The sequence below is a fragment of the Argiope bruennichi genome, chromosome X1, assembly GCF_947563725.1.
Source record: "Argiope bruennichi chromosome X1, qqArgBrue1.1, whole genome shotgun sequence".
Classification (NCBI taxonomy): domain Eukaryota; kingdom Metazoa; phylum Arthropoda; class Arachnida; order Araneae; family Araneidae; genus Argiope; species Argiope bruennichi.
The window spans coordinates 18,288,499-18,314,857 of NC_079162.1; the positions used below are offsets into that span (position 1 = coordinate 18,288,499).

General features: G+C 30.6%; 1 protein-coding gene across 1 annotated transcript in view; it reads left to right on the forward strand.

Annotated features, from left to right (window-relative positions):
• Positions 1-26,359, forward strand: part of LOC129958806 (uncharacterized) — a 69,202-nt gene that overhangs the window by 22,198 nt on the left and 20,645 nt on the right. The window contains exon 2 of the mRNA XM_056071495.1: positions 19,979-20,288. Within this exon, the coding sequence (XP_055927470.1) occupies positions 19,998-20,288 (291 nt within the window). The 5' untranslated portion in view covers positions 19,979-19,997. The remainder of the gene's footprint in view (positions 1-19,978; positions 20,289-26,359) is intronic.

The following is a 26,359-nucleotide window of genomic DNA, read 5'->3' on the forward strand; positions in this document are numbered from 1 at the left end:
TTTCAGCTGTTGGCAGGAATATTTGGCGAGAAAATGTATAAGTATTTTAACTAAATTTTGATGTTTAAACACAAGGAAAAATCTTTTGTTTATTTGTCTATGTGTGCATGTGTTCAGTCTGTACAAACCAAATCGTTTGACTTATACCTATCTAATTTGGTAAATGCATAATTTGGAGGATAGAAATATACTTTTTAGAGCTATTTTTTTGGAATTTTGAATTATAATTTTAATTTATCAAAAATTAAACGAAAAATTGTCGCTTTTCGCGATAGCTTTTCAAAATTTTACGGTAGAAAAATAGTCTTCACAGCATCATAAAAATAAAAAAAATATCTTTTTAATAATGCCAAATTTTTTACCATACAATTTTTTCTTCTATAATTAATAAATTTATGAAAAACTTATTTTGCAACAAAATATTTCACTGTTGAAAAGAAACATAAAACCGTTCGCAATGTTATTACGAATATTTCGTTTTTGCTTTTTTTTTTCTTTATCTTGTAACCAGGATATGAAGATTAGGTATATTTTTCCATGTCGAGTAGGTTTTAATATTAGCTATGCTTGAAATAAATTTGTTAATATTTTTCGTATTTACAAATAAGGTTTAACTTCAAAATCAAGCCATGTTGGAAATTTTTTTAAAGTGCCTCCATTTTAAAGTATTGCTAATTTTTCCTGTGGTTAATTGCAAAAATAAATATTATGTGTATAAAGTATAGACAGAAAATTGGGCAAGTGCAAAGCACAATGATAAAAAACAGTGTAAGGCTAATGTAAGTTATATATAGAGATATATATACAGAGAGATATAAAAATTTGAAGTTTCAGAATGATTTGTTGTGGAAACAATTGACATTTTCATCAACCATTAATCACTATGAATCAACTGGTCGGCAAGTTTAAAATATACGTTTGGAAATCATATTAATTCTCTGATACATTCATTCCAGGCAAAGAATACTAAAAATAGCTCTGAAATGAAAATCAATAAATTGTAAAAGAAAATCTAAAATAGTAAAATTCTATTCTCAAAAAAATACATCTGAACTTAACTATTACAGACATAGACGATTCTAATTGTTTTAAGATAACTGGATCATTTCAGCTAGTTAATAATACATTAATTTATAACAGAATTTAAAAGCTGATAATTTTCCTATTATTTGAATTAAAATTTATTCAAAGCTTTAGAATTTCTAGTAATCAAATAAATAATTCCTATACATATAAAATAAATCACTTAACAAACCTAATATAGTTATAAAAATGCACCACATCTCATATTTAAAAATCTAGTATTCACTTTTATATTTAGATATGAAAACTTTATCTTTTCAGACATCAATTTTGAATGGAAGATCTTGACTATAAAACGTATATGATATCTAAGATTTACACATATTTTTTTAACAGTATTGAGATACGTAACTTAAAGACTGATGAAACAATAAAATTTATGTAATGTAATTGTATGATAATTTGCGTTGAATATAACATTATTTTTGTGAGTTAATATTTTAGGTTTACTTCCCAAATATATTTGTGCTAAAATTAGTAATTCTATGTACAATGGTCTATCCTGTAAAATAGATCGTCAAAACAATGGAGTTTCTATGAAAAGTATATATTATGCAAATTAAAATGTATTTGCTCACGAGCAATCAACATTAAATAAAAGGCTATTCTATATTAAAAGAAATGCATTAAATACTAAATAATCTTTACGTATAATTGCTTTTTGGGTTTATTTTGATTTATTTCATTTTGTGTCCTCATAAAAAAAAGGAAGTAAGCAATTTTTTGAGCAAATGATATTTAGGGTTAGTAATTTATCGATAAAAAATATTGGGTTTTAAAAATTTGGAGAGAAAAAGGGACCTAAAGATTTGCAATACCTCAGGGCCCCTGTAAGTTTTAATTCGATCCTGAATTCTTTTGACATTGGAAATAATGACATTATTTGAAATATGGAAAGCGAGTGATTAAATCCAGTGTAAATTCATCAGATCTCTTGTTTTCTAAGCCTTATGGGAAAAAAGAATCGTTTATGAGTAATAGTAAAAGTGTAGATCTATATTGTTGAAGAGTGCATTTCTAGAGCTTCATTCGGCACGAGTTAACGACTCATTTTACATGTAAGAAGGATCTTCAAAAAAATTTAAATTCCTAAAAATATATGTCCTGCATGTATAACGTATAAATAATTTTCTTTCATTCTGCTTTATTTTTCAGTTGTAAATTTCAGTTATCATTTAGTAGTGCATCTACAAGAAAGTTAAATCTGAATTCAGCTAACATCTCTTACAGATTTTCGCAGCAGTAAATAATCATATAGCGAAATATTAATATATTTCAATGTCATTAGGCTCTTTCTTTTTGCACACTCTATACTTTCAATATTTCATATAGAAAATGAAAAGTCAACGAACAAATAATTTATCCTTATCAGAGTACAAATTTAAAAAAGGTAAGAACATTGAAATAAATCTACGATGATAACCAGAAAGGTTTAAATTTGTAAAGTGCTTCTACTCTGGAAACTGATTTTTTGAAACCGGTATAACACGCTATTTCATGGAAATGCAACATCCGTACATTTATTACTACTTAGGGCATATTTTATTACTACTTAGGGCATTTCAAGAATTGCTTTTGCAACTATTCTCTCCTTAGAAATCATTCCAATACCAGCTACCTCATTTAATTGTACTTCAAATTTAAGAAACAAATTTTTTTAAGTACCTATATTTAAATAACATATGTTTCAGTGTTCGAACTTATTGAATTAAACAAACAAATCTTGAAGAAATAAAAAAAAAAAAAAAATCTGATGAAACCAAAACACTTTCGTTTAATGAAGATCTTTATATCTGTGTAAAGTAATGCATTTACTATCTAAAATATAGAAGAAATGATTATTGCTTCGAAGTAAATACAGTATTTATATGAGAAGAAATATCATTCATCCTTGATTTTTATTATTCCTTTTTGAATACATTTATTGAAAAGCAGTTTATCTTTTATAAAAGACAAAGTGGGAAGTATTCAGACTGAATTAAAACGCATGAAATTGTATTAAAGAACATGTCATTAAGTATTCAAAACTGCGTTAAAAATCATGTAAAATTTCGCCAAATCTGACATTTTCAGATAACGCTTAAAATTTTGCAACTTCTTATGGAACTCGTTCTTATCAGTAACACAACTGGCTTGTAAACAAGACCATTAATTGACAGTTTTACGACCGGTACGGAAATGCTCCGTACGGAAAAGTCATAGAACCTTTTTAGATAGGAATGCTATTTTATCACCAAGTAGAACTGTAAGAGCTCTGATCACGTAACGCAAAGTTCCTACCACTTTTATGGCTATAACTCCTGTAAACTGAAATATGAAGGTGATAAAAACTTTAGGGAGCGGCACCCTGTATGCTTTCCTTAATATAAATATCCTTAGATAAAAATTAAGCTGCTAATATCTTTAGCCAAAGCAGGCAAGAAAGATGCTTCATGATAGGAAGGTTACTTATAACTTCCATTTCAATTAAGGAATTTATTGATAAATATTTAATCAAGTGATATTTTATTTCAATAATTATCAAAATATTTTTTTTTACATTTTTTGACCTAGTTTTATTGACTCATTTATAGAATATTCCTTAAAATCCATGAGATAATATCAAAAACGAAGAAGATAAATATATTCTTTTTTCAATTTTCCAAGGCAATTATGGATAATTCATACAATATTTGATTGAGAGGCTCAGATTCGTCATGATTGCTGTAACTTATGTTTTATTGTGCTCTTCAAAATATGGCCATTAAATGAAAAATTATGCATAATTTCTATTGAATATGACGCTAAAGAGTTTCTGAAACGTTGGAGTAACAGGCTTTTGAATTTTATTTCAAAATTTTTGGTATCTTAGAATTTACTGACTTCTTGAAGTGTTGTCACTGCAAAAATGCCCGCTTGTTTGAATAGCCATTGTGTTGAGTGTTTACCATATAAGAAACCATTATCGTTATCAGCGATCAGTGCATGAAATGTTTGCTGATCTGATTAGTGTGCATGCACATATTTTACGAATTTATTGCCAATTTTAAATTCTAATTGATGGGAAGGTTTCCTAAATGTGTTAAGCATTAGTTGCCAACAATTTTTTTTGAAATTTTTTATTTTTTATAAGTGCATCTAATTTGTAGAAAATATTGATATCACTTAGGTCATATTTTGTTGAAAAAAATTTTTTTTTGAGTAATTTATTTTCTGTATTTTCTAATCAATCTTTATTGATTTAAAATAAAAATTGGAAAAGTTTACCAAATATTTCATTAAAGGATCCTGGTTTCAAAAATTTTTCTCCAGTCACACTAGAACCAATAAATCGCGCCAGATTAAATTCTAGAAGTTTTAATTTCTGTTGCATTACAATTATTGTTTAGTGTTAAAATTGTTGCACAGAAAGTTTATACTTAGTGAATCAAACAAAAATAAGACGAACAAGGAAAACTATGCTGATGATAGTGATATTTTAACTGAAGATGAGAGCTTGTTTTACTCACCCAAAGGAGGGGAAATTATTATTATTATACAGTGAGTGTCAAAAGAAAGTAAACACTCAGGATTGGTTTAGAAAATGTGTTATTACAAATATATTATAGATTTATAATATAAAGTAGATATATACAATTATTACGTTATTTAAGCAGAATCGAATAACTTATAACCACACACTCATAACGCTTTCTTCTTCAAATGTTTTAATTTTATAGATATTACCACTTTTTTCTTAGAGGATCTTGATATAAGTTAAAGTCTTATATTCTGCCTCAATTTATGCAAATTTCTAGAAAAAATCTGGAAGATTTTGTGATGGGGAAAGAAATAGCACTAGGAACGAGAAAATTGATAATAAACTTAAAGGAAAAGACTTCTATTTCATGTAAGGATTACCATAGTAAATCCTTACATGAAATAGAAAAAAAAATGTTTAAAGCAGCCATTGTAGAGTCAAGAAAATTCTTGGCAAATATTCCAAATACAAACAGATTAAAGAGTTTTCAGACAACAGGGAGACCAAAGACCAAGACGACTTAGTGATACAGAAGTAAGAAAAGTAGTAAGAGATATCAAAGCTAATCCAACTGCAAGTGGTGTTCAAATATCTCAAAACAACTCACAAAGTTCAATGAAGATAGTAAGTACAAGCACTGTAAGCAGGAATCTTCATGAACATGGGTTACATGGTAGGATTCCACGTAAGAAATCATTTATCACGAAATCGAGCCAGGGAAAATGTCTGCTGTTTGACAAAAACTGCTTTAGTAAGGATTTAGATTTTTGTAATAATATTTTATTTAGTGATGAGAAAAAAAAAGAATTATTTGGCACACAGGAGCTCGCAAAAATATGGAAACCAAAAAATAAAGAATCCAGTTATAAGTATTCAGTTAAGACAATTATACATGGGGGTATATCCGTTAAGATCTGGGGATGTATGGTGGCAACAGGAGTCTGTAATTTAATATTTGTTGAATCTGCAATGAACAAAATGGACAACCTAAATGTTTTAGAAGATAATATGGCCTCTAATGTTGTGAATTCGGGATTGTCACAAAGCTAGATCTTCCAACATGATAACGATCCGAAACACACATCAAAGATTTTGAAAGAATAGTAACTCTATTGTACTGCAGAGACTTTAAGCCATCTTCCACAGTCACCTGATCTGTATCCCATTTAAAATTTATGGGCATATATGAAGGAAAATGTATGCCAAAGAACCATTTCTAATAAGGAAAAGTTGAAACAAACTGTCATATAAAAATGGCAAAAAATCCCTCACAAACTAACAAAAACAAAAAAAAAACAAAAAAAAAACGTCACAGCTATGCCTAGACAATTAAAGGCAGTGATAAAATCTGAAAGGCTGTGGACAAAATATTAATATTACAGCTTTCATTGTTTTTGCGACATCAGTGTTCACTGTTTACTTTTTTTGACGCGTGAAATATGGTTCTTTTCTGTTTTAGTTGAATTATTTCTTTTAGCATTTTGATTTAATTAAACATTTACAGGTTGTTACATTCTACATGAATAAGTTAACAATTGTATATATCTACTTTATATTATAATTCAAAAATATATTTGAAATAAAACATTTTCTGTATCAATCATGTTTACTTTCTTTTGACTCTCACTGTATATAAAAACTTTAAGAAAATCATCGGATTCTGATTCAAATGCGATAACTGAACCGTCAAAGCAAACGGCTATAAAACGGAAGGAGAAAATAAATGTATGGGCAAAAATTTGCACAGTATCCCATAATCAAAATATGTGGGTTTGTTTTTTTAAAAAATTCTAAATAAACTTTCGAATTACACAAATCTGAACTCTAAACACAATAACAATATTATACCAAACAATCTCTATATTTGTGATCCATCACATCAAAGTGAACTATTTGCAAAGAACTTTTCTAATCAAAATATAAGTATTGAACTTATTCCCTTAGATTTCTCTGCAATAAATTCCTACCTCAACAGCAAATTTGAAATTTGGAAACTTAAGAAAGCAATCTATAAAACTAAAAACTCTATTCCTGAGCTGGAGATTTGAAATTATTTCAAAACCCATTTGATTCGGCAGACATACCCAAACAATGGAAACACGATCTAATTATTCCGATCCCGAAACCAAACAAAGATAAAAACAAAGTTTCTTCCTATCGACCCATCGCCCTAACCTCAGTTTTTTGCAGTCTTTGAACGTATCCTCACTCAACGCATTGCTTATTATTTTACTTGTAACAAAAAACTTCACAATAGCTTACATGGTTTCATACCTATCAGAGATAACCAAATTGCTATTTACAATATTAGGCAAACATCGCAGAAGCTCACAAACAAACAAATACTTCGTTGGTGTAAATCTTGATATCAAAAGTGCGTATGATTCTGTCCATATTGACAGCCTTATTTTTAAATGCTTACAACTTAGTAGAACAGGCAACATGGCAAAGTGATTGTTCAATTTCCTTCAATCCAGAACTTTCCTTTCCCAGAACTGCTTTCATTCGCTGGAGGCAGCTTCTTTATGGTATCAAAACACTGAACAGGGGCTTACTTCAGGGAAATGTTCTTTCACCCATTCGATTCGTCATTTTGATGCAGGATATCTATGAAACCATAGAGGAAGGGGTTGAATGTATTCTCTTTGCCGATGATATCTTTGTTTTTTGTAGCCATCATTACTGGGAAATCATTATAAAAAATTCAAAACACATTAGAAAACATTCACAAGTGGTGTAATTACTGGAAATTAGAAATCTCTTCAGAGAAAAGTGCAATAGCTAAATTGTCCAAGAAAAAAAAATGCAACGAAAAAATTGCAAGAATAAATGAAATAAGAACAACGATTTAAAAAATTTCTGAAAAGAAAATTCCTGGATGGAACCACTTTCCAATTTAGGTGCGTTCCCTAAACAATGGAAAAATAGCAAAATTGACTTTATTTACCAAAACTAATAGAAATTTAGAGGACCCTGAGTCCTGTAGACCAATTTGTTTGCCAGCGACAGCAAGTAAAATGTTGGATAAACTGAAAGCTATGAAAGTACAGCACTTATTTACGGCGCAAAACAGATATAATATCGTTTTTCTGAAACAGCTCAAAATGAACTATGGCGTAAAATAAAGGATGCTTTGAATGAAAGATTAAAAACAACAATTTTTTCTTTAGACATAGCTTGAACATTTGACTCAGTATGTAGGAAAAGCATTTTACATGCCTTAATAAAATAATAATTACCTTAATAATAATCACCCGAGTAACTTTTTTGAAGTTATTAAAAGTGCTTACTTAAGTGAAAGATGATGTATTCAACGAGATGGAGAGAATAATTGGGAATTTAGAATGGGTAGAAGAGTACTGAAAGGTTCATGCAGTGGATCATTATTCTGGAACTAGGTTATTATTTCCGCATTAATGATCAATTCTCCAGAGAACTAATTGCTTTATACAAGCAAATGTGGAAGATTTGTTATTAATGATCCCGGGAAGAACAAAAGATGAACTGGAAACTAAAGGGGAAAAAATTCATAGGATAATTAAATGGGAAAAAATTTATAAACTAGAATTTATTGAAAGGAAAACAATTCAAATGCCGATTACATTTGGAGAACTTTTAAATTAACAGATCCATCTTAAATAAAAATGGGCAATAAGAATATAAATGTGTCTATTGAAATAAAGTAATGGGCTATCAAATAAAAATTCCAGAAATGCATTGAATAAGATGTTTTACGGACGGTTCGATAGATAATAACATATTAGGAATTGCAATAGTAGTTCACTACTAAGGGGAAGATATCGATAAAATTCTTGTGAAATTATCGAACGTCGTCACAAGTTCCCAGGCAGAAGTGCAAGCTCTAAGGATGACCACTGAGTATTGGGAAAGGATGGAAGGCGGGCAGAAATACTGAATTTTTTCAGATTCTCTGTCAGTCCTGCAAGCCATACAATCTTCTCACAACAGTAATAGGGAAATATGGGCCATAAAAGAAAAGATTAAAAAAAACCGCAAAAAATAAACAAGTGAATAGAATTAAATTGGGTTAAGTCCTGTATTAGAATATATGGTAAGGACAGGGTGAACCAGTGTCTAAAGTTGGCTGCTCAGAAAGTGAATATTGACATAATTGTCCCGAAATCAAATAAAGTCTTAAAATTAAAATTAAGAGAAGAAATCAAGCTACAATGACTTGATATATGGTATATATCCAAAAAAGGAAGAGTTGCTTCTGACATTTCTAACCCATAAATAACAATAAGAAGATACCATCCATTAATAATTCAAATTATATCAGAGTATTGGAGATTTCCCGCATTCTTCCAAATCTTTGGAACGATGAGGGAATCTGTGCAGTGCTTGGAACAGTTTACTAGTATTTAAAGAAATGTAAAGAAGTCTCAGAACTAATAAATAATCTAAAATTTGAAAACAATGACTTAAGGATAGTACTAAGGATGCCAGAAAATCTTAAAACACTGAAAGACATGTTGAAAATTGACGGAAATCTGTTTAAATGTTTAAACGTGTTTGCCCTTCTTTTACTGTGGAATGCACATTTGGAGGAACGTAGAGAATTCTGAAGATAGTAAGAAGATAAGTCGTAGCCTGCTCCTCATAAAACAGGATGACAGGTGTAGGGGAAGATGAGGAAGAAGGTCAGAGATTGACCATCTTGTGGTTGGTGGCCAACCACAATTCGGGGAATCGGCCAATTATGTAGATGGATTATGATAAAGACAGCAGTCGGCCACAACAAATCCTATCAATACTGCTTCTTTCAGTAGTGGTGGGGTTGTCGGCTGTACACAAAAAGAAAAAGTATTTGATTGAGAAAATGCTTCAATCGACTTTTAATAATATTTCTACAAGTAGCCTTTAATATATGGAACATCAAAAGCCTGAAATTTTATTTCTTTTTCCATTTAATTGTAAGTTCTATTTCTGTTTCAGAATTGCCATTATTCTAGCAATTCCAATTTTTTATCAATAATGCTGAATTTCTATACATGGCCGTAAGTCTGTCATTAGTTCTCAAAACAGCTTTCAGTATAATTAAGCTATTGAGCAAATAACCATTTTATTTTAATTCATGCAAATTTACAAAATATAGGGAATCGTTGAATAATTTGAATCTGATTTAATTGAAAGAAAAACTTTTATGTAATAGACCTTGAAATTAAATGATTAATACAAAGAAAGAATTTTTAAATATTAATCATTTAAAATTCACGATAACAGGGACATAAAATACTTTTTTTTAATTTCTAGTATTTTCTTGCCATTCATCTTATTATAATTTCGAATGATGAAGAGACTGTATTTTGACAAGCCAGGTTTTCATTATGTTTATGGCGTTAGCTTGTAGACTCTTGTTAATGGAAATGAGCGATACTATTGGATGATAGTGTTCACCAGTGCGTGAAAAGACAAACGTATAATAAATAATTATAAATATTTGTTTTTCCTCTATTTCAGAAAGCCTCTCCTGTTATTCCGGTTGCTACCATAGCTTCCAAGAAAGTCTTTGGTACTGCGCAAAGAAATAATCCAGCATTTATTTTTCCTCTCAAAATGTTACAATTCAATGTACTATTGCCTGCCATCCCAGATGCCATTTCAAAAATAATTGCTAATTTTCGAAGTTTCCAAATTTTTCAATACAATGTAGAACCTTTTCTAATTCTTAATTTCGAAATACAGTGTAGTTATAAATAAAGTTGCACTTTGAAATTGTCATAAAAGGTAAACTTCAGGACCAAATGTTATCAAACTTGGTAATAGTTTAAAGAAGTTCATAAAAATTTCTTTTCTGCCAAAAAAAAAAAAAAAAAAAAAAAAAAAAAATCACCACCAGGGGTGAAATGGCTTGTATGCAATGGCGTTGTTAAGCAAAATAGGACATGAAGGAAGACATCGGTTTAAAATATGTTTAACCGTTTCTAAAACGTGTTACATAGCATTTTCAATGTGGCGTCCACCATTTTCTGAAACCAAGTTAAATCGCATTACTGCATTCTCAAAACTAGTCTTAGCATATCAGGAGGAATATCACGCACATGCCGGTGTTCAATCAAATTGTTCAGATTATCACCATAAACAGTGCTTTTTGAGATAATACACATTGAACATGATTTTCAAACACATTTCAGAAATGGTTAAACACATTTTAAACCGATGTCTTCATGTCCTATTTTGTTTAACAATATTGCATACAGCGGCATTTTCCCCCTGATGGTGAGTTTTTGAACTTTTTTTTCCGGAAAAGAACTCCACATGTTTTCTTTTAAACTATTACTAAGTTTGATAACATCTGGTCCAGTAGTTTTCCTTTTATGACCATTTCAAAATGGAACTTTAATTATTACCACCCTGTACATTATTTTCAACAGCTCTATACAAATCTTCAATGAATTTTCCTTCCATTTTGTAAAGATTTAGAATGTATGAAAGTTTATCGAGTTTATTATTAAGAAATAAAATAATTTTTAAGTTAACTTCACTCTGATCGCTAACTTCTTTTTTTAATGATTCGAGAGAGGAAAAATAATCACGTGGAAATTCTTCTGAAAGAAATTGTCCCATATTCTAAGAGAAATATATCTACGCATAATTTTAAACGCTCTAAGACTGAATTCCATTGAACGATTTAAATTTAGTCAAATGTAATTTACTGCAATAATATAAAATGGTATTTCCTTGCACTCAAAGTGAAAAAATTAAATGACATATTTCTGAGGAAAAATGAAATCTGCCCTTTAAGGGAATATGAGAACATTTTATTCAAGCATGACCTAAACCCTAGTTAACTTGCTCAGTCACTTGTAAGAGACACTCATTAATACTTCTTAGTATTAAAATAAATTTTAAAAAATTGGTTATTAATTACTGATTGTAACAAATGTCTACTAGAGGAGTTATTAATCTTCTCCGATTTTAATAGAAATTTAGTTTGGTATTTTGGGTTTTCTTTCGGCCCAAGCCATTCCTGGCTAATCTGCGCCATGCATATGGTTAAGGGGAAGTCAAGTGGCATCAATAAAGCAGTTTAAAACTCAAAAACATTTTGCAAAAATTTGCAAAATTGAATACAAAAAAAATTGCTAAAATATATTAAGTGTTTTAAACGGATATAAAAAAACATCCTAATAAAATACAAAATACAGTAAATATACAGTAAAATAAATATGGTATGTAGAGAACATGGGTGTCTTCGCTCCAAAAAGGAGATACTTATGGATGAAAGATGTGTATCCTATACGGAGTCGAGTCAATTCGCCATCCAAATGTCGTGTATGTAGAACATATTAGAAAACAATGAAAGATTCACGATATGTAATTTTAATGAGTGTGTTGCTATGAATGTTTTGTTACAATTTTTATTGCCAAGTAGAATTAAAGTTTCTAACCAGAAACTTCCTGATATCACAATAAGGAAATTCTTTTGGTAGAAAGGACAAGAAAGAAGAGTCCGCTGCTTCATTGCCCAAAATACATGACTTTGTATCCAACAAAAAATAATGTTACAGTCCTTATTTTGAAAAATCTCATAAAGTATATAACATTTTGAAAGCAATGGGATTAGGGATTGCAATACCGGACCAAAATTTCAATACCGGTATTCGGTATTTTTTAGATCTTAATACCGGGATACCGGTTTTCATACCGGTATTAGAAATTTTAGAAAAAGAAAGAAAACACACGTGTTTCTTTGTTTTATTTGCCAGTTTTATTAGTAAGGGTAAATATCCCAAAAAAATAATTTATAACTTATAAATTATAACAATATATAAAGAATCACAAAAAAGTAAATTAACAACTTATTTATTTAAATCACAAAAAATTGTAAATATCACTATTCAGTCTGTGGTACTAATACAAATTTTTGAAATGTGAACTTAAAAAACATAATGCATCAATTGTACTGCCATGAAGCCTGAAAAGTAATTTTGTGCAAAAATTACTAGCAGTCGAAAACGCTCTTTCGGCATCTACGATAGTTAGTGGTACTGTTAGCAATGCGCGATATACTTTTCCCAAGTATTTACCTCTAAATCCCTCATCTTCAAATAAATCGATTTCTTATCGGATTGTTTTGGATATAGCTGATTTCTGTATTGTATTTTGGTTCGTTGAATTTTTTTATTTATCGCTAATTCTAATTTTTGTTCAAGAGACAATTCCTTTTCACTATCGACATGAGTGTCATCATAATCTTCGATAACTGAACCGAATTCTTCTGAATGTGGATAGGTTTGTGGGTAAAACATTTTAAGAAAATTTACTATAAACTTAATCAGATTTGAATTGGTTCTTTTCTTTTCTTCTTTTTCATTTTTAAAATCATTCTAATTATGTAAATACCGTAAGACATTTTCTATTTCGATATGCCTTTTTTTCTGAGCAATTTTTCAATGTAATATATAATCTTCAGATAGTGATGTGTGCTGTTCTAGTGTGATGAGTGCTGTTAGGAGTAAACGGTACCAGCATGTTTTAAAATCTAATATTAACATATATTCTGTTTTATTTTGAGTTAGTATGTATTTTAGTAATATGTCATCTTTTATAGGAGAACGTTTAAATATCTTAACAATTTTTCGAACTTTGTAAATTATAGGAAGCAATTCTTGAGGGGTTAATACTTCATCCTCATTAACAATATCTTCTTCAACATTTACATTGTCATTATCTTCATTGTCAAGATCACTCACACTCTTACTCTCTTCAAAGTTGCAATCCGAAGTTTCTATATCCACAGTATTTGTATTCTTCTGTTCTTTATTTTTTTGGTATAATACATCTATTACTCCTAATTGAATTCCATGTGCATAGCACAACTGCTGATTTGCACCAATCAACTTTCCAACTTTTATTCATAACTGTTGCTCCATCAGTCGTTATGGATACAATATCTTTCAGGGATAATACATTTTTTGCTAATTTAGATTTAAGCAATTAATTAAGCCATTAATTAGCTAATTAATTTCGCCCGTTATGAGACATAAAAACAAAAACGAGTACTATTTTGCTATGTTGGGATCCATGAACATATAGTGGGAACCATTTAAAAAAATTCTAGTAAATACCGAAAAACCGGTATTTAAACTTGTGAATATCGGTATTACAAAATTGTACAAATGGCTCAAAATACCGGTATTCGGTATCCCGGTATACCGGTATTGCAATCCCTAAATGGGATACATTCGATTATTTTAGTGGCACACTACAATAATCTAAACACTCGTGCTATCAAAATAAAATTATTATTAATATATCGTTCTATCAAAATAAAATTAAGTTGAAGACAAAATTTCCAGAAGAATAGCAACTTGGCAACTCGAAGTAGATCTCTAATTACAATAATTAAGGAAATAAACGCTTGTTACCACCTTTTTTGGAACACACACACACATACATATTCAATATTTTTAGTGTATTTTGCTGTATTTTGAAGCTATTACTACAAAAATTAAATTAATGTTTCTTATTTAGTTTCAGGGTAGAGGAGGTCAATCTAAACTATTTGAATAAGAGTTATAAATATACTGTATATTGTAATCCATTGTCAAGTAGGTAATTGGATAGTATTGAGGTTTATTGTGTCCGTTTGTGTTGTATTGTATTTTTGTATAAATTAGCTGTTATAATATTGTAGTTCACTTGATGTTTCAATAAAAAGTTGGCAAGGAAATAGTTAAAATTTTTATGAAATGAAGGCTGTTTTATAAACTTTGGCATAATAGGTTTTTAAGCCGGCGTGCTTATTGATAGTAAACATGAACTGTAAAAAATGTAAGCTTGTGAAATTTCTGGTGAGAAGCGAATTAAACTAAATTCTATACTCGAGAAGACATGGATTTGAAAACACTATTTTTTTTTCATAATCCTTATTATTATAATTAAAACGAACCTACTTATAGTTTTTATTTGTTGCTTATCCTATTAAATAAAATCAATTTCAAAAGAAAAAACATTTTTTCTAGCCATTATTTTTTAGAAAACTATTAGAGGTAAAATAATTACAAAAAACTTCACTTCGAAGTTGGAGAACTGACAAGACATACGCCCAGAAAAAAATCCAAAGAAATGAGGGATGATGATAGATTTCGTATAAACTGAGAGAGTATATTTTTAAATTTAACTTTTCATTTTTACAATTGGAAGAACTAATAAAATGATCAAAAGTTTTATTGAATTACTGATTTTTCGTGATTGTTTACACTTTACCATTTTATCAAGATTTCTTGCAAAATGATTTCTGTTGATCCCGACTTCAAATAATACCTCCGCTGAGTGAGGCTTATTCTTATAAATAGTTTTGTACTTCTAAATGCAACACTAGATGGCGTAGCCTGTTTATCTAATATATTCCGTTGGGTAGGTACTGATTTTTCTAAGAGAATCGAAACATTTTTTTTCCAGTATGAGAAAGTTAAAAGTTGTATCCTCTATCGAAATCATATAAGCGAAAAGATTTTGATACTCAATAAAAAAAAATATTTGATAAAAAATAAAAAAACAAAATATTTGAAAAATAAAATTATTTATATTATAGATTTAGTACGAATTTTAATGTGGAGATAAACACCTGCACAAACAAAAACTGCATGAATTTTTAGAAACTAATTATCTAAACTACATAGAATTTCGGTTTTAATTCGCGAAAATAGCTCCTGAATAATGAGCAACATTCGCATACTTTTTAGATTGGCTGTACAGTCATCTATTTAACGTTACAATTTATCTGGAGTATACAGCCTGAGTAAAAACTTTAAGGCCAGTAAAAATTTTTGAGAAAATGTAAAAGGAAATAAAAGGGATTCAAATAATATTAATTATTAAAGTTCATTGATAAGAAATAAATGCAATAAACATAATTTGTAAATACATAATTATGAGAAACATGTGGTTATTTAAAAAGCTAGTATTTCTGCCAGAGTAAAAACTTTAAGGCCACCAGTCATTTTTTTTAAAATAAATATAATATAATCGTGTAATTAATTACCTTTGCAACTACTAGCTTATGACAACGCTGCAATTTTCATATTTTTCATACGTTTCTTCGAAGTATTGGGGATCTTTGTGAAGATGGCGAAGAGTAAGAAGTTAACTGATCGTGAAAGAGGACAGATCGAAGCTTTGTCTTCAACAGGAATGAGTAGTCGTGCTATTGCGATAAAGATAGGAAGATCAAAGACTGTAGTCAACATTTTTTTTTAATTGAAAGACAATTATGGTAAAAAGAATACTGGGGGAAGACTTAAAGCTTTGTCCTCGCGTGATGAAAGAAGAGTTTGCCAACTTGCATCTACTGAAAAGTACTCAACCAGGAAACTGATTCTGATGACAGGTTTAAAAGTTTGTCAAAAAACGATTTATAACACAATTAGAAGGTCTGGAAGGTTCACTTATACAGCAAAATTGATTAAGCCTCAGTTACTGCAGAGACACAAAATAGAGCGTTTGAACTTTGACCAGAAAGTCATGACCTGGGACAACCAATGGATAGAAATTATTTTTTCTGATGGAAAAAAATTGAATTTGGATGGACTAGGTGGCTCAAATTTCTACTGGCATGATATAAGAAATGAAAAAGAAATATTCTCCAAGCGCCAATTAGGTGGAGTGTCTGTCATGACTTGGGGCTGTTTTGCTTACAATGGTGTGGGCTCAATTGCATTCGTTTCAGGTAGAATGAATTCACAAGGATACCAAAATGTCCTAACAAATCATCTTTTGCCAAATGCTGAATGTCTTGCTGGAGAAAATTGGAAATATTAGCAAGACAATGCATCGATCCATTCGAGTAACAGCACAAAAAATTGGTTCCAAGTCAACAATGTTGAAAGTGTGAAATGGCCAGCTAGATAATCTGACCTCAAGCCAATCGAGAACCTTTGGGGCGACTTAGCAAGAAGAGTTTATGCAAATGGGAGACATTTTACATCAATAAAAGAGCTGAAATCTACTATCGAAGATGAATGGTATAAAACCGATACCACCCTTTGTCAAAAACTCGTTTCATCCATGAAAACAAGAATATTTGAAGTAATTCGAAGAAATGGCTCCTACACAACCTTCTAAGAATTTGTAATTTTTTTCTTATATGTTATTTTCTATGTTGACCTTAAAGTTTTTACTCAGGCTCAAATATTCATCTGTGTGTTCTTTAATATTTTCTAATAATAAAATATTTGCAAATTAATTTTTTTTTTTTTTTTACTTTTATTTAAGCTCAGCAATTATCAATCAAATGGTATTTTAATTCCTCAGTTTATATGCTTCCATTTTCTCAAAATTTTTTACTGGCCTTAAAGTTTTTACTCAGGCTGTATAATTACCCTGCTGAAAGACGTGTCTTGAATGATACTTTTTTATTTTATGAGAACAATGTTTAAATTCAATTATTAAAAGTAGAATTTATCAGAATCTCCAGTCAGATGGAAATCAAAATATTGTACATTATTTTTATTGTTTCTAAATATTTTTGTTTTATTCAAATAACCTATGCTTCTTAGAAAAATAAAATGAGATGAAGAATTATCCACATTTATTTTTTGCTGTACTTTGAATATAAATTCAATTTCAAATAAAGACTGTTATAAACTAAAAATCAAACAATTTTTGCCATTCAAAGCATATCAATGAATTCAAACCAATAAAAATAAAAGCATTTGATTTTTTAAAATTAAATGAGGGCACCAGAAAAGCAAGCGAAAAGTCAATGTCAGTTGTTCGATAATGCAATTAAAAGATATATATCAAACTACCCAATGATCCTCAACTCTTTTAGAGTTGGAAATATTCCCGAATAAGAACGGCATATAAAAAGTGCTGGATAATCTGATTTTGGTCAATGTCTATGTCAATGAATTTTAACAGTCGTGGTTAATCCTGTTGAGAAGTAAATATGAGATACTCTCGTCTAATTTAATATTTTCGCACTAATGTTTCTCCACCAATTCAGTCGTGATGACTACTTTGCTTCCCATCTACATCATTTGGCATGCAATTTTTTTTTCTGACTTTCTTGTTTACTAATAAATTTTTTTTAATCGCTTCAAATCCATTTTAAATAATATTTACAAATTTTTGTGATTTCCCATTTGTTTCCAATGTCATGGAAAGAAATTGTAAAATTGAATATCCAAAAAAGTAGGGCATTCCATATATTTAAAAAAAAAAAGTTTTAATTTTTTAAACTTTAATTTTTAATATATTTATCGAGTAAAAAGTTCACTTTTTTTAAAGAAAGAATTTCAATTAAAAAAATCTAACCCAAAGAGTTGGTATTTATATATTTTGAATCAACTGTAAAAACAAGCTTGGAATGGACTAAAAAAACCAGTTAATTGAGAAACCTAGGAAGGGTAGAAGAAACTAAACTGTTATATAAAATTCATTCAGCTGGAGAGAAGAATTAAAATACTATCATAGAGGATGAAACATCAATACATTTATATCATTGAAATACAAAAAGAAAAATTTATTTTCAAGAAAAGACGTAAGAGTTCAGTTTAACTCTGTCTTCATTTCACTGCTATTATGCGAATGAAACATTCTGGTGTTTGGTCACTGTGACTTGAATATTTAATACTAACTTCAAAAACCTCCTGACTTCAAAGTCCTCCCTGCTTCAGAGAAATATTATGTTTGGAGAAAAGTAAGAATTATTTTAGTCAGTTTAAACTTACTATAATTAATAGTAATACAATAAATACACTGTTCAAACAATAGAGAATATTATGATTTTGGATATAAACTGTGAGGAAATATTTTGGTGACTTATATATAATGTGTAGGGGAAAGATATGAGGGGGAAAAAGAAGCAGTAAACGATGAATAATTAAATTTTATTGACCATATTTGTTTGTAAACGAAAAAAATAAATAAATAAATTTTTAAAAAATGCAATTTCTCAGATGAAAATGAGTTTCAATAAAGGGTATGGTTTCCCCTTACCAAAAACAATGTTGCACACCTACAAAGTACGGAATCAATGAGGTCATGGATTTAATCGGACACTTAAATGTACAAATGCAGGTTATTCTGAGCACAAGATTCTCTCCAGATGAAAATCCGCCTGTTGTCAGGTTATAACACTGAAGCATGCTGCTTCACTCATCTTGTCCCCATCTGAGATGCTCCTGTGCCCATCTTCTGGGCAGCATAGTGGTCCCCTTATTAACAAAACACAAACCATAGGTCTGTGAGCATACAAACCCACATGTACATTCGATTTCGAACAGTTTGATTCGAAACTCTGATACCAATAGTCATTTGAAAGTGACGTTCATAGTATGGTTTCTTTTGACCGTTAGTGTTAAGTACTGATCCTTATTTTGTGTTGTTTTCGGCATACAATCATGCCCCGCTATTTGGCCAACGTTTCCAATTTCCGAAATATATTCAATCGATGCAATCATAAAAGACGAACCATCATGATGAAACTAAGTCGAACGTTTTATTTTTTTCTCTTCCAAGTCAGTTCAATTAATTTTTCATTATCTTGTAAATTTCAATTCCATGTTTCCCTTTTTTAAACCTCTTTTCATTAAATTAGCTGCAATAAACAGTGAAAGAATTAAAAATGAAACGTTGACCCGCTTCCTATTTTAGTCTAGAAATTATTTGAACAACATGCATTATGGAGTACAAATTACAAAAATTAAACAAACTTCAAGAAAGGACAATAATTCTTCAAATAATTGAAAGGTTGATATTATTTAATATAGTAACAGATTTTTTTTGATAAAAATCATTTATACGCCGCAGTACTTTAAACGATAATTTTTGAAAAAGAAGAGTTATCGAACGCCAGATACCAAAATATTTTTGAGCCAAATTTGGAAACTTAAAAAATTAAAAATCCATCATTATGTTCAGCTACCTGGTTTGTTTCAGCATGATGAAGCGCTCATTCACTTCAGCCATAACATCAGAAGTTACCTCAGCTCTACTTACGGTCGTCATTGGTTCCTACAGTTTTTATATTTTCAGCCGCGACTACCATAATCATTAATTGTATGAGTTTTTTCCCGGACATTTAGAGCATAATCTGTGAAATTCCCACAGAATTCAGTGGTCAAATTGTAAATTACTGCAAGAGAATTTTGTTAGTGTACGCCAATTTACATGCTTCTGTAATGAATTTCATGCAACTGATCGCGTAGTCAGTGCCTATTGCAAGAAGTTTTTCTTTCGACTTTATTTCATTCTTTAACTATCTGTTTTATTTACATTTCGTATATACTAACAACAAGAATACCATTTCATTATAAAATTCGCATTTTTCGGTTCCTTTACATTTTTCTCAGACATCGAATAGAGCCATTTAAAAAGTTTATTATTATCTTTCTAGAAAAGATACAATTCTTTGTATTGTTTCAGGGTAGAGCCCGATGCTTCAATGGCGCTTCTGTATCGTTTCACGCGGGCCAAAGACCGCGCGGGGACAGGCATTTTCACATTCATCGTCACCAGATCTGTGACTCGCGACTTCTACCGGGATGCGACCACCAAAGAATTCACATTCGGCTATCATCGATGGGTGGTGAGTTTTAACAGATCGGATGCCAAGATGCTCGGCGTGCACCTTATTCTAAGAAATGCCTCGGCTGGAACTCGATGCTATGTAGACTATACATTTTCGCTTTTGAATAGAGAGCACTTTAGCAAGAATGAAATCTACTTTGAAAAGGTAAGTTGATATTTTTGCACAAATATTCTGCTTCAGAATTTTTTTTTGTATGCATTCCTATCAGTTTAAGTTTGAAAAAAATATTTGCGGGAAATTGTAAATATTTATATGAGAGTAAAGTTTCGAAAAATAAAATAATTAGCAAAATATCATAAATAGATCTTATCGTGGAAGTAGAAATTACTTAAAGAAAACGCTGGCACTTTAATTTATAGATTATAAAGAATGAAAGCATAATTTGACGTTTTTTGCTTGTGAATGTATTGAAATTATTCTTTCAAAAGACAACTCTAGTATTCTAGTCTGCCAATTCAAAGTGAACAACCAAATTTAGATACTCTTGGAGTTATGAAAACTAAGATATTATTTAGAAGCAAAGATTTCTTTGAAATGAAGGCACAGTCAAGTCATTAAACAGTCAAGAAGAAGTAGCAAGAAGAAGAAGAATTGAAGAAACAGTCAAGTAATTAAAGTATTTTCGTTTTGCTTTTTTGATGTAGCCCAGGTAAGACATTAATGATGAAAAATATCGTTTAGAATTTATTGCATTTTTTAAGGAACAACATTTTTAGTTATTTAAAAAATGATTATTAAGAATTACTTTACTGAAGAATTTAATTCCTATTTTATTTTTTAACCCGTTTTCTAAATTCATGATGCGCGATTAGCTTTCAACTCATTGACTTAAAATAAGCTACAAAATAAATTTTAGTTTGTGAATTAATTTCCTAATTTTTTTTTACTAAAAGCTCGTCATCTTACTATAGGCGATAAGTCATAAAAACATGAAAAATTTTAAATAATAAATATTTTTTGTAGCTTACTCTTATATCTTAAATGTAACACTTCAAATTTTTTTTAATATATGCATTTTTGAAGAATGAAGGTATCTTGAATTTTACGCTACCTTAATTTTTGTATTTAATTATTTAAAGAGTACTGAAGTGTGATGTTACATTGTTTCATCTAATGGTATTGCCATAGGATTATTCATTTTTTAAAATGCTGTTCAATTTATTTTAAAAATTGTCAATTTGTAAAAAAAGTATGGTTAAAAATGCCATAGATGAACTGTAGACCTATTTCTATTGTCGTAATTAGGGTTGCGTGTAGATGTAGTTAACTCCAATTATTGCGATATGTTAGAAAAATAATTTTATTTACTTTTAAACTTAAGAAATAAAATAATTGATTTTAACTACAAGTTTCACCGAGGCGAGTGCGCGAGCGTTCTGAAGAAAAAGGCGAGAATGGCTTTTTAGAAGCATCGCGCATGTCAATACCCAAATGATGGGTAGCGGGCCAATTACGTCACACACAGCCTCGACGTAGCCTGTAGTTTACAGATTCATATTGATATATGATTTATTATAGGCATTCACTACAAAGTATCCCTCCAGTGACGAAGGGAACGAATATTACTTGGAAGTGAATGCAATCATAAGAAGAAAGTAATTACATATGAATTGAAAAATGAATTACATATTATAGAACAAGAATTATAGAATATAAAATCCTCGCTGAGTCGCTTTGGAAAATGAACAACTCTGTCATATCTGGTTATTTTTATATATTTATAGTTACCATTTTGTTGCAAATTTCCGTTTTGGCAAAGGTACTTTTGGTAGTGTTTCCTGAAATTTCATAGACAGGTTTGCATCTGTCTATGGTGACAGTTACATTATTACCCTTTATATCTATTACAAAATATTTTCTGTCCGAGATTTGAACAAGTGAGATACAGAATAAGGAGGAGTCAATGATGGTCTAACACTATCATTTCTAAGGAATATGTGACTACATGAAGTTAAGGATGGATTTACGAAAATTTTAGAATTGCCATGAAGAATAGGATTTCGGAATTTAGTTTTTTCATTATTGAAACTAAATTTGTCACATAAGTGGGTATTACAATTGCATTCACAATAGAATCATCACTAAAAAGGTCAGATGGTAAACGAAATGTAGTGCCATATACGAGTCGAGAACTAGTAGCATTGATATCTTTTTAATAGCAATACGCAAACCTAGCAAAACTATAGGCAAAGTTTCTGTCCACTTTATATTTCTGTTAGCCATAAGAGAACCTTTAAGATGTCTTTGTAGTCTTTCTCTCATACCATTTAATAGTGGATGATATGCAGCTGAATGTACTCTGTGACTACCTAAAATATTCGTGAGTTCACAAAAAGTGTGAATTCAAAATTTCGACCTTCGTCTGTAGTGACTGTTATTGGTGTTCCAAATCTAGATATCCAACTATGCGCAAGTGCTCGTACAGTGGTGTCGGCTGTCATATTAAGTGTTGGAATCACCTCAGATCACCTGATGGATCTATCTATAATTGTGAGACAATACTTATTGCCTTCAGAAATGGGAAGGGGTCCTACGAAATCGAGATGAATGTGAGAGAATCGAGCATCCGATTCAACAAAGGTGCTAATAGGAGCTTTGGTATGCTGAAAAACCATAGCACGTTGGCATTTGACACATGCACGAACTCTTGTTTCTTATATCCGATTTCATTTTGACCATATGAATCGTTTAGAAATCAAATTTGAGGTAGCTATTGTACCAGGATGAGATAAAAAATGGACATTTTCAAAATTATTTGTCGAAATGCCTTTGGAATAAAAGGTCTGGGTTGGGCTGGAGACATATCACTAATTTGATGGATATCTTCCAGGCGAAAATAATGTTTTATGTAATTTTAAAGATATATTTGACTGTAATAATTGCTGCAACTCAGAGTCATTCAATTACTCTTGAGAAATTTTTTTATAGTCCAATTTTGATGGAGTTGTGATTGCATTGATTCCTATTCCTAAAAGAGCATCAGCCATTATGTTATCTCTTTCGTTAACATAGCGAATGCCAGTTGAAAATTGTGATATGTAATCTAAATGTCGGAGCTGAAGTGGTGCACATTTGTCAGGTTTTGTTTGAATGTAAAAATGAGGGGTTTCTAATCGGTGTAAATTGAGAAATTTCGACCCTCAAGCATGACGGAATTTTATAATCGATGTACAAATAGGATACAATTCTCGATCTTATGTGGACCAGTTTCTTTGACTTTTATTGAATCTCATTGACAAAAAGGCAATTGGTTTCCATTTATCATTGCGCAATTGCACCAAAGAGCTTACAATTTCTACATCTGATGCACCCGACCAAAGACTTATTTCAGCACCAGGAATGGGGTATTTTAATAAGGTAGCATTGGCAAGAGTCTGCTTGGCCAAAGTAAATGCTTTATCTGCAAATCAGAACACTGAAGTGGATTTTCTGGCTTTTCAGAAGGACCAGAGGATTTCTTTTTATTTTTGTGACCTTCTAAGAATTTATTCAAAGGGCCTAAAATCTGAGCAGCTTTAGAATAAATCTCCTATAAAAATTATACATGCCCAAAAATCTACGCAATTGAGTTAAAATTTGTGGTCTGGGAAACTTCTGAATAGCTTCAACTCGATAAGGTAATGGTTGTAAACCTTGGTAAAACCTTTCCTGAAATTTGATATCCTTAAAATTCTGAACTAGATGCACCAAATTTACGTTTTGAATTATTAATTATCTATCCATAATGAGACAATTTAGTAAAAAGAACTCTCAGATAGTGCATATGCTCATGATGAGTATTTAAAGCTATTGAGACTTGGAGGGTGTATATGCCTTTATCGGTGATATCATTTATAAACCTTTGAAAAGTGGCAGGAGCATTGCATAGATTAAATTGCATTCATGTGCTTTCAAAAAGACCGAAGGAGTAATTACTGTGGTTTCATGAATATCCTCGGGAGCTATGGAAATTTGGTGAAATGCTTTTACAAGGTCGATATGTAAAAAAATGTTTATTACCATGCAATTCACTAGTAAAATCAACTAAGCATGGGATTGGATATTTATCTTTGACCGTGTGGGCATTTAAGGAATGATAATCGCATACTGAGCACCAATCTAATGATCATTTTTTCTGAACCATATGTAATAGAGACGAATAGTTACTGCTTGTCGGACATATGTGGCCTAAATTAAGCATGTTTTGGAATTCCCTTTTGCCAATTTTGAGTCTATCAGGTGCCAGATGTCTAGCTTTAGCAGATACAGGTGTAACAAATGTTGTATATGATGTATTACCTTATGCTGAACAGGCGATTTAGTTAAGTTATTAAATTCACTTAATAGCTTAGTATATTGATCATTGCCACGTATAATTTTACAAATATAACATTGGAATTTTTAAATACAACATCGTAATTTTTAAATACAACATTAGATTTTAATTTTGTACCGTTATCATAAAAACAATGTTTTGTGAAATCAGCTTTTAAGTTAAAATGATACAGAAAATAAGCACCAATTATTGCTCTAGAAACATTACAAATGTAAAATGGAAACATAAATTTTTTTTCGAAATCCTTAATCTAAGGATAACAATTTTTTTCCATAAACATTTATTGGTGAGCCATTTACAGTATGAAAAATTTGAATGCATTTTTTTTTTCATTTTTATTTGCCGAGAAAATACAACAGTCACTTCCAGTATCTATAAGGAAAGAAAGTTTTAGTTTTCTATCATATATGAATCAGCGATAATGTTGTGATGTGTCAGCGGGCAGGAGGTTGATTGCCTCTACTCCTGCCCACCGACATTTCTTGAGAAGGAACACGGTTGAACACACTTCTTGGCTTTGTTTTAGAATTTTTCATGATATCAACAGATGTTCTTGGACACAGAACAGCTGTTCTTTTTTGATCCGTGCAAAGACGCAACTTCTGTTTGAAGTGCTTTAATTTCCTCAAGAAGATCTGAGTGAGAGTTAGTACAATTGAAAATTTCACCAGAATCAGGGCTTGAAATTTTGCTTACCTCGGTTGGCGTCACTTCCCAAATTCTATCTGCCATTTCTGCAGCTTTAGTGGCATTGAGAGGAGTGATAGCTGTTAGAATAAATTGCACGCCACTTGGCATTTCTTGAAGAAAGAGTTCTAACAGTAGGGCATCTGAAATGTGGTGACTTTCCGTACGCCTTTGCATAATAAGAAGTAGTTTACTGGGTTCCCGATCTCCTCACCTGTGAGGAGATTTCTTATTTCTTGAGATTTCGATTCTCTGCATCTTTATATTACCTCCGATTTCAATTGCTGGTATGAATCCTCTTTATCAGGGTTAATTATGATGTCACGAACAATAGAAGCAACTTCAGGTGGAATATGCATAACACAGTAGTTGAATTTGGTTTTACTTGCAGTTATCAGCAAGTACATTTGAATTAGAGTGCCAAAGTATCGGCTTTGGCACTCTAATTCAAATGTAGCTTCCACCATAAAAAACCAAAGTTGCTGATCAGCAGAATTAAAGGGGGGGTATCTTCACTGCAGATACTTCATCCCTGTCGGAATTTTTTAAAAACGGAAGATTTTAAAATCAAATGACAGATGATAAAATTTTTAACGTCCGCATGTCACCATGTCGTAATTAGGATTGCGTGTAGTTGTGGTTGACTCCAATTATTGCGACATGTTAGAAAAATAATTTTGTTTACTTTTAAACTTAAGAGAGTAAGCATTTGATTTTGACTACAAGCTTCACCGAGGCGAGTGCGCGAGCGGTCTGAAGAAAAAGAAGAGAATAATTTTTTTAGAAGCATCGAGCGTGTCAATATCCGGATGATGGGCAGCGCACCTGTTACGTCACACACAGCCTCGACGGAGCCTGTAGTTTACAGATTCATGTTGATATATGATTTATGATAGGCATTCACTACACTATTAAAACAAAATTGCACATGGTTTATATTTTATTCACCGGTTGAAAATGGAAATGTATAAATCTTTAATATTTAATAATCATATCATATAAGTATCAAACTGAAATGAAGAAAAAGATAAGTTTTCTTTCTGATATCATCCCGCGTTGTATAAAGATTACTTACTCTCACAATATTGTTGCAAAGAATTTCTTCATTTCCTCAACTGTGCGCAATATTATCGCTTTGTTGAGACATTAAATTACAAGATAAAACATATGTGTTTGTAAGCAAAATCCATGTCTATTTTTGTTATCTTTCGCA